At 34.1% G+C, this 11,806-nt stretch overlaps 2 protein-coding genes across 3 annotated transcripts; one reads left to right on the top strand and one right to left on the bottom strand.

The window, feature by feature from the left end:
• Nucleotides 1-1,311: 1,311 nt before the first annotated feature.
• Nucleotides 1,312-4,925, top strand: LOC143071926 (uncharacterized). Of its 2 annotated transcripts, XR_012976997.1 has the most exons (6): nt 1,312-1,396; nt 1,980-2,107; nt 2,704-2,794; nt 3,558-3,724; nt 4,214-4,250; nt 4,735-4,925. XR_012976997.1 is itself a non-coding variant. In XM_076246618.1 (5 exons), the coding sequence occupies exons 2-5, from the start codon at nt 1,985-1,987 to the stop codon at nt 4,750-4,752; spliced, it is 399 nt and encodes a 132-aa protein (XP_076102733.1). In that variant the 5' UTR covers nt 1,312-1,396; nt 1,980-1,984; the 3' UTR covers nt 4,753-4,925. The 2 variants fall into 2 exon arrangements, 1 of the variants encoding a protein (XP_076102733.1); XM_076246618.1 differs by lacking the exon at nt 4,214-4,250.
• Nucleotides 4,926-7,370: 2,445 nt separating this feature from the next.
• LOC143070562 (uncharacterized) lies at nt 7,371-9,181 on the bottom strand. Its single transcript, XM_076244807.1, has 4 exons — nt 9,052-9,181; nt 8,713-8,776; nt 8,183-8,590; nt 7,371-7,591 (listed from the first exon to the last, which is right to left on the bottom strand). The coding sequence occupies exons 2-3, from the start codon at nt 8,774-8,776 to the stop codon at nt 8,190-8,192; spliced, it is 465 nt and encodes a 154-aa protein (XP_076100922.1). The 5' UTR covers nt 9,052-9,181; the 3' UTR covers nt 7,371-7,591; nt 8,183-8,189.
• Nucleotides 9,182-11,806: the final 2,625 nt, after the last annotated feature.

Here is an 11,806-nt window from a genome sequence, read left to right as displayed (position 1 = left end):
CTTCCTTGTAGTCATGCTCCAGAGACTTCTCCACTGATGGCAGAACAATATCTCTTCCTTGTAGTCATGCTCCATAGACATCTCCACTGATGGAAGAACAATATCTCTTCCTTGTAGTCATGCTCCATAGACATCTCCACTGATGGCAGAACAATATCTCTTCCTTGTAGGCATGCTCCAGAGACTTCTCCACTGATGGAATTACAATATCTCTTCCTTGTAGTCATGCTCCATAGACATCTCCACTGATGGCAGAACAATATCTCTTCCTTGTAGTCATGCTCCAGAGACTTTTCCACTGATGGCAGAACAATATCTCTTCCTTGTAGTCATGCTCCAGAGACATCTCCACTGATGGCAGAACAATATCTCTTCCTTGTAGTCATGCTCCATAGACATCTCCACTGATGGCAGAACAATATCTCTTCCTTGTAGTCATGCTCCAGAGACTTCTATACTGATGGCAGAACAATATCTCTTCCTTGTAGTCATGCTCCAGAGACTTCTCCACTGATGGCAGAACAATATCTCTTCCTTGTAGGCATGCTCCATAGACATCTCCACTGATGGCAGAACAATATCTCTTCCTTTTAGTGATGCTAAAGAGACTTCATCCATTCTTCTCTTTGATTGCACTCTAATGCTTGTGAATTAAGTATAATATTTGTACTGACCAAATGTTTTCAAAAATAACTTATCCAAATGCTTTCAGGCAATTTAGGTGTACTGCTGGTATGATCTAGATGTTAACTTATTAATTTCCATTTGTGTATACCAGAAAGCGGTTTCACTAAAAAAAACTTAGGAGTAAGATCGGTCATAAGTATACTAAAAATAACTAAATTGTTCATGACTTAAGAATATATCAATCATAGTCGTAAGTTTTTTTTGTGTGAAACCGATTCCAGTAAATGCTAGTGAAAAATAAGAAGATTAGTATAAGAAGCAATCGAAACTTAACAATATCTCTTCCTTGTAGTCATGCTCCAGAGACTTCTCCACTGATTGCAGAACAATATCTCTTCCTTGTAGGCATGCTCCATAGACATCTCCACTGATGGCAGAACAATATCTCTTCCTTTTAGTGATGCTCAAGAGACTTCATTTATTGAGTTAAATAAATACCGACATCATACTGACTAAAAGAAAAACTGACAGACAAGACAACAGTTCAGAAAAGACTTATTATAAAAATTGTTCAACACAGACCCCACATATAGCTTGAAAAACTGTTATTATTAACACTATGTGGATGTGCCATATCTGAAAGCCTTCGTATTTGTCTGGTTAAAAGTCCCGCCATTCTCAGATGTGACGTAGAAAGCGTTACATAAAACTGACAAGATGCAAGGAAATTCATTCAAAAAGCGGGAAACGTAAAAACGCAAGAATACAGGTATGTTTAATCCTGTACTAGATTATACGAAAAGATGATGTTGCAATGATGCAATCTATGGAAAATAAATGTCATTTTAAGGGGACGTAATGAAGTGTAATTGGGAGAATATTTGGTTTTTTTTAGCTGACTGCCATTCCTATATAATTTACCTTGTTGTTACGCATGCTTTTTTGCCACGTTTATAAGTCATTATTTTTTTATGAGACTATTGCTTATAACGCAACCAACTAACCAATTCTATCACTGAACTCACCTGTGAAAGTTTTGAAAATCCTGCTCTACATTTCTACATATGTTTGGAGGAAAAGATTTCGTACAGATTTGGTAAATAAACAAAAGGAGACAGCAACCGAACGACACAAAGATGTAAAATACGATCTTCAAAAATAAAAAAGTATCTATTACGAGTTATCTTCCCAGAATCTGTTACTTACACTTGATTGTATACAAGATAAAACAAAGCATATGACATTTGTTTTGTTTGATGCATTTTGATAAATAAAAGTTAAAACTTACTCATCCATGTCTATCAATTTTATTTATAAATTGCCTATTTTTTTTTTTTTTTTTTTTTTTGCAGCATAAATGCCACTAAAGGCGAAGTCACTGTTCTTCGGAGCCTATGGTTGCTGCGGAATTAATGTCACCAAAAGTGATGAGAGTCTCACGTACCAATATTTCGATAATTTAGACTTACATAGTACATCGGTGAGTATAATAAAACATTTATCATAATACCATGTCAATCATGAACACAAGAACGAAATCATCTTGAAAGCGGACAATGTATTTTGTTAAACTACCACATAGCAGCTACCGAAAAGTGAATGGCATAAAGATTCCCCAGTGTCATAAGAAAGTCAGTCTCGACATTTTTTTTACATCGTAAATATTTAAAGATTATCGGTGATCATCTCAACGAGATTGATTTTCTCGCTTGAACCGGGACGGCGAAAGCGAGAAAGGCAATCGAGTTGAGATGAACAATGATAATCTTTGTATCGCTATTTTAACTATGACGACGTTGTCAATTTCGTTAGCAACGCCACGTGCATGCTTAGTTTCTAGCGATAATTTTCCATCCAAGCGAGTAGCATATGAAAATTATCACAAAAAAAGATCAAAGGAAAAATGCACAAAATAGCGATAATAATTTTTACAGGATTTTTTTTTCATATATATCTTCTCGATATTTGTGTTCCAATTTGCTTATACATCCCACATATCCCCGTTCACTGTGAATTCTATTGGTGGAGATATTCTCTGATTGATTTTATTATTGTATTATTAATATCTTTTTCCAGACAGAGAGAACAAGTACACAGAATGATATATTTGAAATATCTTCAGATGTAGTTGAAACAGACGAAGATAGCGACACGACGCCTTGGAAAGGTATCATTTATTGTTTTATTTAATTAGGAAAAATACTCATGAAAGCTAAAATTAAAATGTGAAACGTTGTATTTCATTCAGTTGAAATAATATATCGCATATTTTTTCAAAAATGTAATTGTTTTCTATCTTTAAAACTTGACATAAAAAATCATGCAGAATTAATACTATTTGAGCAGTTAATGAAACAATAGACATAGAAAACTGGAGAATGATCAACACAAAATGGGTGTGATCTCAGATGCTTCGAAAAAAATAAAGTGGCACCAGTCGTGTTACGCTTGGTAAGAACAAATTGGGTGATGAATCTTATTAAGCGATTTCACAATCGACGAAAATAGAACGGGAGTGCTGATACGACGATTTGAACCTTTAACACAGATATTCCATCAACGCATTATGACTTTAAACTTTCGAAGGGATTACTTCAACTTTACAATTTGGAACTCTTGGATGCACACTAGACAGATACTTAGTTTTTTCTTGACATAGTCTTTTCATTTAAACAAACACATATGACTGAATATGAGTGTATGTAGAACAAGTACTACAATTGTCTTTATATTTAAAGTATACATGGTTTTACACTAGTCAATTTTTTAGCACTTTGTTGCTTGCTGTTCCGTGTGAGCCAGGGCTCAGTGTTGAAGACCGTACTCTGACCTATAATTATTATTCTTTTACAAATTGTGACTTGGATGAAGAGTTGTCTCATTGGCACTCATGCCACATCTTCTTATATCTATTGATTCTTTTTTTCCAGAAAGTAACCTGTGTGATAGTCACCTACGTTCTATGCAACAAAGACGACAATCTCACAGTATGTCAAATGTTCTAGATCTTAATGGTGACAACATATCTATGACGGACTGGAGAAGTACATATCCACCTTCCAGATCTAAAATGAATACCTCTCCCTGGTTTATCTGGGTAAGCAGACACAAACTATTTGTGGACAAATATTAAAACAACATTTCATACATTTGCTCTATAACTTCAATTTATACATTATGTACTTTAAAAAGTCATATTTGAAATCTAAAAAAAAAATTGAAATCTAAAAAAAATTGAAATCTAAAAAAAAATTGAAAGTCTAAAAAAAAAAATCCGTTTTTTTTCATAGTCCCTGGAACGAAAAAGGGTAAAAATAAATGTTAAACGTACGAAAATCATTTTCCAAAAAATATGTAAAATAATGTAGTCTCATTGGAATTCATACCACATCTTCTTTTTTATATTGAATATAAGACTGAAGAATTATACGACACACAATGACACTATTAAAGAGGAATTAAAGAATTATAGAGTTATACGACACTAAAAAGGATTTTTTATATTCAAACAGTCCAGCGTTACCATATTATATATTTGAATAAAATCAAGTGAAATAAATCATCTTGTTTTTTTTATTTGATATAGATTCCTAGTTCAAAGAAGTACAAATACAACAGGAGAAGTAAGATTTGTTCTTAAAATTTCCATCATATATAAATTATTATAAATACTTTATATATAGAATGATACGTTGTTTGATTTATTAGTGGCGGACCCAGAACTTCTTTCATAATGGGAGGGAGGAGGCTGACTGATCTAAGGGGGGACATCTCCAGTCATGCTTCAGTGATTCCTTATATAATCAACCAACGAAAAAGGGGGCGCCCCCTCCTGGATCCGTTGATATATGATGACCATTTCATGTTCTTAAAGTTTATTGGAGAGGTAAAAACATATGAATACGTCACCTCTACCTTTTATGCATTATAACTGTTTTGCATGTCATTCTCTGTTCTTTTGATTATGTTGGTGTTTTTGTGAATAAAGTATTGTGGATATTAATGGTTGGCCGTAAGGTGACCGAACAAGTTTCTTTTATCGGCGATATTTAAAATAATTTTTCAAAGAAAGTTAGTTGTTTTAAATCATGTAACATTTCCTTTTAGGAAGAAGAAACCAGATAACAGATTCGATCGGAGACCAAATTTCGTCCACAGATTCACTTGGAACTTCTTCAAACCAAGAACTTATCACGAAACCTTCCGAAGGCGACGCAACAGATCTCTCGGACAAAATCGTCGAAACTAATAATAAATGTCCGTTGTGTGCTGTAAAATAAAACAACAAACATTCATAACTATAGTCTTGTTTAATGGCCATTCCTTTTTTAAAACAAGCAGAATGGGAACAAATATTGTTTTCCTGTGTAATAATAAATGACCAATCCTCGGGTGGTTTGTGTAAGTATGTATCCAAGTAACTGAATGAAGAGCCTTTCATTGGAAATTGATTATATGAACTGATACCCTTTTATTGAATAACAAGGTTACTTTTTGAGAGAAAAAACGAATCGTAGTTTTTTAAAAGTTGTTTACTTAAATGTTTATTTATACTTTCATTCCTGACTTTTATTTCCCTTTGGTTCGAACTGCATGTCATGTCTGTCACTTGCAACGTGCAACTTACGTGTACTGTACGAACTTATATATATCATCGAGTTTTGATTGTTGATATTGGCAATCATAAAAAAAAATCAACAGATATAGGTCACCGTACGGTCTTCAACAATGAACAAAGCCTATACCGAATAGACAGCTATAAAAGACCCGAAATCACACAAAATGTAAAACAATTCAAACGAGAAAGCAAAAGGCTTATTAATGTACAAAAAAAAACCCCGGAAAACAAATATGTAACACAGCATGTCTGTCACTTGTAACGTGCAACTTACGTGTACTGTACGAACTTATATATATCATCGAGTTTTGATTGTTGATATTGGCAATCATAAAAAAAATCAACAGATATAGGTCACCGTACGGCCTTCAACAATGAACAAAGCCTAAACCGAATAGTCAGCTATAAAAGAAATGAAATCACACTAAATGTAAAACAATTCAAACGAGAAAGCAAAAAGCTTATTAATGTACAAAAAAACAAACGGAGAACAAATATGTAATACAGCACCCAGGGGCGTAGCTGCCGTTAGGCACTTTAGGCACGTGCCTACACATAATTTTTTCACAAATATTTTTTTTTCATTAAAAAAAATAATAAACAACGGTATATGTAGATGAACTCCAGTGAAGTTGTCACAACTTTAATTATCAAATGTCATGTGTACACTAGTCTCTCGTCCTTAGTGAATGAAATATTGGATAGAATTGCATGTTTTTATGTTTGTACCTTACATAGAAACTATAAACTAGAACTTTGGTTCAGATCATTTCACTTCTATCAACAAAAACTTGAATGAACCTCACACGAATTTTTAATTATTTGTTAGTTTTCAACTAGCTTTCCACTTTGTCTTCACCCGACTTGTCAATGTTGGTCGTCCGTTTGGCTGTGCTGGATGTATAAATACGTAGTCACGTCTGGTCAGAATGGGGACATTTAATCTTATGCCTAGTTGTAGAGAGAATGCCACTCTTTGAGGAGTTCGTAGTTGGTCTGTTTCTGCTCCTATCCAATAATCCCTCATTTTCCAATGCATGGCATTTTCAAATTTCCAGACCTTCGTCCTGTACAACACCTATTACAGGACTAAGTTCCCTGTTGTGTTTATTGTAAATAATCAATTTGTTTTTTTTTTGTTCTGAACTTGCATAAATATTTTACACTGGATGTTTAAAAATAAATCTATCAATTAGCTTCCAGTAGTTTTGAGTACTCTCAGATCTACGTGTAATGACCACAAATATTCAAATTTCTAAGCAGGTGGGATTTTACAGTAGAGCGGGATATAAAGAAATACGAATTTCTTGAATTTTGTTACGTTAGTATGAACAGAACAGAACTTTTGCATTAGGCATCGACTATGTGTGTATTTGTTTGTGTGGCTAGGGTGAAGGTTTAAGAATCAAAAGATTGATGGTTGGTGTCTTTCTAGCCAAAAGGATAGTGTTATTATATAGTAATATCAGTGTTTACGTGCACGTGCCTATTTTTTTTAATGAAGGATAGTCAATATGTACTATCAATTAAGTTAAACGTATATATCGATCATATATTAACGGAATAGATTTGAAAATACCAAACAGGGTGTACTGCTTAATTAGAGGGAAAGGCGGATCTATGCTGGGCAGTACATATTGTAAATTATTTTTTTCAATATTTGATTTTCCAATTGTACTGCGTTATTTAATTCACCATTTAGATGTTATGGTAAATTATTCATAATTCTTCGAACTTTTCATCATGTATATTATAATTATCATGATTAAATAACCTGAAAATTTAATATATTTTGTGCATAAAATTTTTGCAGCCAAAACGCTGAAATCAGTTTTCCTCAACCCCATACCAGGGCTCTGCCCTGGACCTGCTGGGGGCCTTGAGCGCCCCCCAGACCCCCTGCCGATTGTGCCTACAGTTGAATGAATACCTAGCTACGCCCCTGGCACCTGACTTATGACAGGCACATACATACAGAATGTGGCAGGGTTAAACACGCTGGTGGGATCCCAACCCTTCCCCTTACAGTTGTAACATTGTTTTATACATATGCAAGATTAATTTACAAGGAAGAAGGGGAAATATAGCGTATTAATGAGATAGAAATAATAGAATAATTCGTATAATAGTTTTTATCTAATTTATTTCCAAATATGTACATAACAAGAACTTTATCTTCTATTCTGTTGTGGCACTAAATTGATGATTTGTTCATCTCTGTTCTATTATCTGGATGAAATATATTTGGTAGCACCAATCTATTGTAACCGTTAAACTTTACTGTAGCTGGTATTGAGGTTCTTGTTTCTTCCTATAGGTCTGCAGTTTCTTCAAATGCATTGGAACCTATATAAACAGAAGAAAAAAGGTCGTGTATTTAGCTGACCATGCAAGGGTTGTATAGTCAGCCAAGGTCGTTAACAATTTTCCTTTGTTGTCGTGTATCTAGTTTTGGGATTTTCTCGACTTAAACCAGGATTATCCTAAATAATTGCGATTTATTCACTCTAAAAAGAGAGTGTGCTTTTAATCTAAAATTTCAATGAAAACTCAAAATTATCTAAACTTAATGTTAGCTTGCGAGATATTTCGAGATTATACTGAGAAAATCCTCGTTCAATTTGTAAAATTAGGATTATCAATAAATGTGGTATGGGCATATTTTTCATTTGTCTTGATACTATATCATAGAACCTGGTGTAATATGAATTCATAAGATATTCATGTTGATGATTTAACGCTCTTGTAAACAGAATGTATTACGATTTTATATAGATTTTACTTCTCAAAGTGTATGTTATAATATTAATGACAGAATGTGATTTAGTCTACACTAAATGTCCTCGACGGATGGATTATGTGAATCATACCAGCTGTATCCAGAAAGCTCAACAATCCAGTAAATATATAAATATCCAACACAGATCCTTCTCCTACCCAAAATTTAAAGTAGAAATCCTTTCTTCATTCCACCAAAGCCATTGTTGCGGTTTGTTGTATTAGTGGTCTTGGGAGATTCGGTCTTTGGTGATTTATCATCGGTCTTTGGAGATTTATCATCGGTCTTTGGTGATTTATCATCGGTCTTGGGAGATTTGTCATCGTTCTTTGGTGATTTATCATCGGACATTGTAGGTTTATCATAGGTCTTTGGAGATTTACCATCGGTCTTTGGAGATTTACTATCGGCCTTTGGAGATTTATCATCGGTCTTTGGAGATCCTTCAGTGTTATTTGATTGCATTGCAGGTTCTGATCTGCTACTGTGTGGAATTTCTGGACTAGAAATACTCATAGGTTTTGCTTTCATCTCTTCTTTGTTGTTGTTCGCATCAACGACAGGTTCTGCAAAATAATGTTAAACAAATAATAGAAAAGTCTGTTTTAAACATTGAAATCCTAAGGTGTGGAGTTTATCTTGTATTGCGAGTGCACATTTCTTTACAATAACCCGCTATAAATCTTACCTTTGTTGAACCAGTTATACATCTCAATAGCACCGACAAAGAGCTGCATTGCAAATACAATCATCTGAAAATATACAAAAGGTATGATCTTTGTTAGTACATACATGTATCTGTTTCAGAAAGAAAATGGCACCGAAAAATTAAAATAAATGGTGATTGAGAATATAAAATGTCGAAAAATGTAGTGTATTTGAAAATTTTAAAAGTTTTTGATTTTGCCTTTTGTAAAAGAAATTTTCTTGTTGAATTTTCTTTGAGTTCAGTATCTTAACTATTTTACTTATTAGCTAAATAAAACGAACAAACGACTTTATCACATACATATAATATTGTACTCACTTTGAAACAGTTTCTTTCTGTTGAGTACACTTTATGCTGGTGAGTGATTGGTAATCAAACAAACTGCAAACCAAAGAGTTTCAGCTATAGTGAGACTGGCGTAACCTAGGTAGTATGTTACAAACGTTACGCATGGTAACAACAACGTGATGATACTATATATGTAAACATTGGTGTTCAGTGGTTGTCGTTTGTTGATTTGTTTCATAAGAGTTTTTATTTCTTGTATTTTTATGGATTACTGTTGGCTTTCTTGTTTGAATGGCTTAACACTAGTCATATTTTATGTCACAAGGACGAATAGCGAAAACAATAACAAGATAGGATTTTTTTTCGCTATAATTTGCATGACACTAAAGTTAATAAAATAGGTCAATTTCCATTCGTAACTGGTATCGAAAACATACAGCATACGTTAACAAAAAGATTTGTTTGGATTAAAACATTGTAAAGTGGATGGGTTCCATGCTTCTTGGCTTTTTGGCCATACTTTAAAGGACTAAAAAGGTTTAATTTTCCCATGGTTTCATTATGAATTTACAGCATTATGTAATGAGGCTGTTACTAAAAATGGATTAAATTTAAGGGGGGGGGGGGGGGGTGAATTAAGTGATAAAATTCTTTTATTTTATGTCAAGGATTAAGTTGATGTATCAGAATTTGTCAAGTTTGGACGATTTTTTAAATATTGCATGGTTTTCTGGTGGATTTGCTCCTAAAGCAGATCTAGTTTGAATAATTAGTAATTAGCTTGTCTGTCAACGTATATTTGTTCCACCTAACAAAAGTTCCACTTGAAACTTTGTTATAAACAATGTCATAATATATGTTCCTGTTGGAAATAATAATCCAGAATATTGTTTACATTTGGAACTTATATTATGAAGGAACTTCTATTCCGTGACATGTCGAGACGTGCGCTCTACGTTTCTTAGGCCTGATTGTGCATGGTTGAAATTCAGTTGAGTTTTTCAACTTTCAAAAAAAAAAATCTATTATATATAACGAAAAAAGATGTGGTATGATTGCAAACATAAATTAGGCCATTAGTTTTCTCCTTTGAATCATTTTGGGGCCTATACTAGCTGACAATGTGGTATTGGCTTTGCTCATACGAAGGCCGTAGAGTGACTTATAGAGTGGGGTGCTCATATTCGCCGGGGACACAATTTCGCCGTTTTATGCTTTTGAGGTGAAAAAACTTCAAAGGATGGCTGAAATGGAAGGAATATGCCGGTTTATTATATTTTTATAACAAATATAGTTATTTTTAAAATTAAGACAAAATTTCGGCACTTACCGCAAAGGACCGATAAACGGACTAGGACTTTCGGACAATTTCCTGAATGAAAAACATGATTTCAAAGAAATTTATCCATCTATAATGAAATTGATTTGATAAATATTGTTTAAAGCTGCTTATTTGGTTGTAAATAGATGTTAAAATGGCGAATATGTGTCCCCCTTTGACTAAAAATCAGGAATTTTTATACAGCCTTTGATCTAACTTTTCAGATGATTTTTTTTAAAAAAGCGAGGTTTTTATCATGCAAATTTCCGCTCCCGAAACCATATATTACAATAGACGAATGAATATCTTTTTAACTATCTGGCGACACTCTATCCAATCTATTTTCAATGGTTGGCGTTATTAGAGTCAAACCAACTTTCGAAGAAGCATACCAAGATACTAGGGTAGACACAAACAGTTGAAAAGTAATTATCTTACATCTGGTGCAGGAAAATTGGTACCGTTAATTGTATTACTACCACTGGGTCGAACCCTCTGCTGGTGGACTATTAGGCCCCGAGGGTATCACCAGCCCAGTAGCCAGTATTTCGGTACTGGCATGAAAATACAGATTTATTGTGTTATTAAAATTTGCTGTTACAAAATTTTAGAAATTATTATAAATTAAGGAATGCATCTCCCTCATGCAAAGCTCTGATTCCTTTCACGGATTTGGCTATACCTTTTGGACCTTTTGGATTATAGCTCTTCGTCTTTTATATAAGCTTTGGATTTCAAATATTTTGGCCACGAGCATCACTGAAGAGACATGTATTGTCGAAATGCGCATCTGGTGCAGGGAAATTGGTACCGTTAATTTATTATTTTAGCCGATAAATATTAATTTTGCAGATTTTATGCGACCACGAGTATTGTGGCGTCACACATTTATATCCCATTGCTGCTGATCCATAGTACTTGATGGCAATGGCCGTTTTCTTCTGGTAGTTACATTCTAGCTGTGACGTATGGGCAGTGTGACCAAGAACGTCACAATCATTCCTTATTGTTACCAAGGGCGACGTTTCTCAGTTCTGACAGTCATCTGGATAATCTGCTTTATCGGTCGTCCAACTGTCTATATCAATCTGCTCAGCTCTTAAAATAAAACTCCATATCACGGCTTTGTGACGTCAAATACGTTGACCTGGCCTTAATAACTTTGACCCGGACATATCAGCGACGTCATAATGTTTGAACCGACGTTGATAAGTTTTACCCGAACTTATCAAGCCAACTTCCGGTTGCTGGTGAAACTAAGACAATACTTCCAAAAGACGCAATACAGCCCGATAAATCGATTATCAGGTTATCGCATATTAATATTGTAAAATATCAGCTGCTCGACATAATACGAAGGCTTTTTGATCTCGTTCGCTGCGCTTACTCGACAAAAAGCTTCGTATTATGTCTCGCAGCTGAAATTTTACGATATCAACATGCAGACAACCTGATAATCGGTAC

The sequence above is a fragment of the Mytilus galloprovincialis genome, chromosome 4 (genome assembly GCF_965363235.1).
Source record: "Mytilus galloprovincialis chromosome 4, xbMytGall1.hap1.1, whole genome shotgun sequence".
In the NCBI taxonomy this organism is placed as follows: Eukaryota; Metazoa; Mollusca; class Bivalvia; order Mytilida; family Mytilidae; genus Mytilus; species Mytilus galloprovincialis.
This window is presented reverse-complemented; position numbering and strand designations above follow the sequence as displayed.

What these genes read in the sequence shown, in the direction of transcription:
- LOC143071926 (XM_076246618.1), top strand. Translation starts at nt 1,985, where the DNA reads ATGCCACTAAAGGCGAAGTCACTGTTCTTCGGAGCCTATGGTTGCTGC. An exon ending in TAGACTTACATAGTACATCG is followed by an intron (nt 2,108 to 2,703) that starts GTGAGTATAATA and finishes ATCTTTTTCCAG; the next exon opens with ACAGAGAGAACAAGTACACA. An exon ending in CGACACGACGCCTTGGAAAG is followed by an intron (nt 2,795 to 3,557) that starts GTATCATTTATT and finishes CTTTTTTTCCAG; the next exon opens with AAAGTAACCTGTGTGATAGT.
- LOC143070562 (XM_076244807.1), bottom strand. Translation starts at nt 8,776, where the DNA reads ATGATTGTATTTGCAATGCAGCTCTTTGTCGGTGCTATTGAGATGTAT. An exon ending in GTATAACTGGTTCAACAAAG is followed by an intron (nt 8,591 to 8,712) that starts GTAAGATTTATA and finishes ATTATTTTGCAG; the next exon opens with AACCTGTCGTTGATGCGAAC.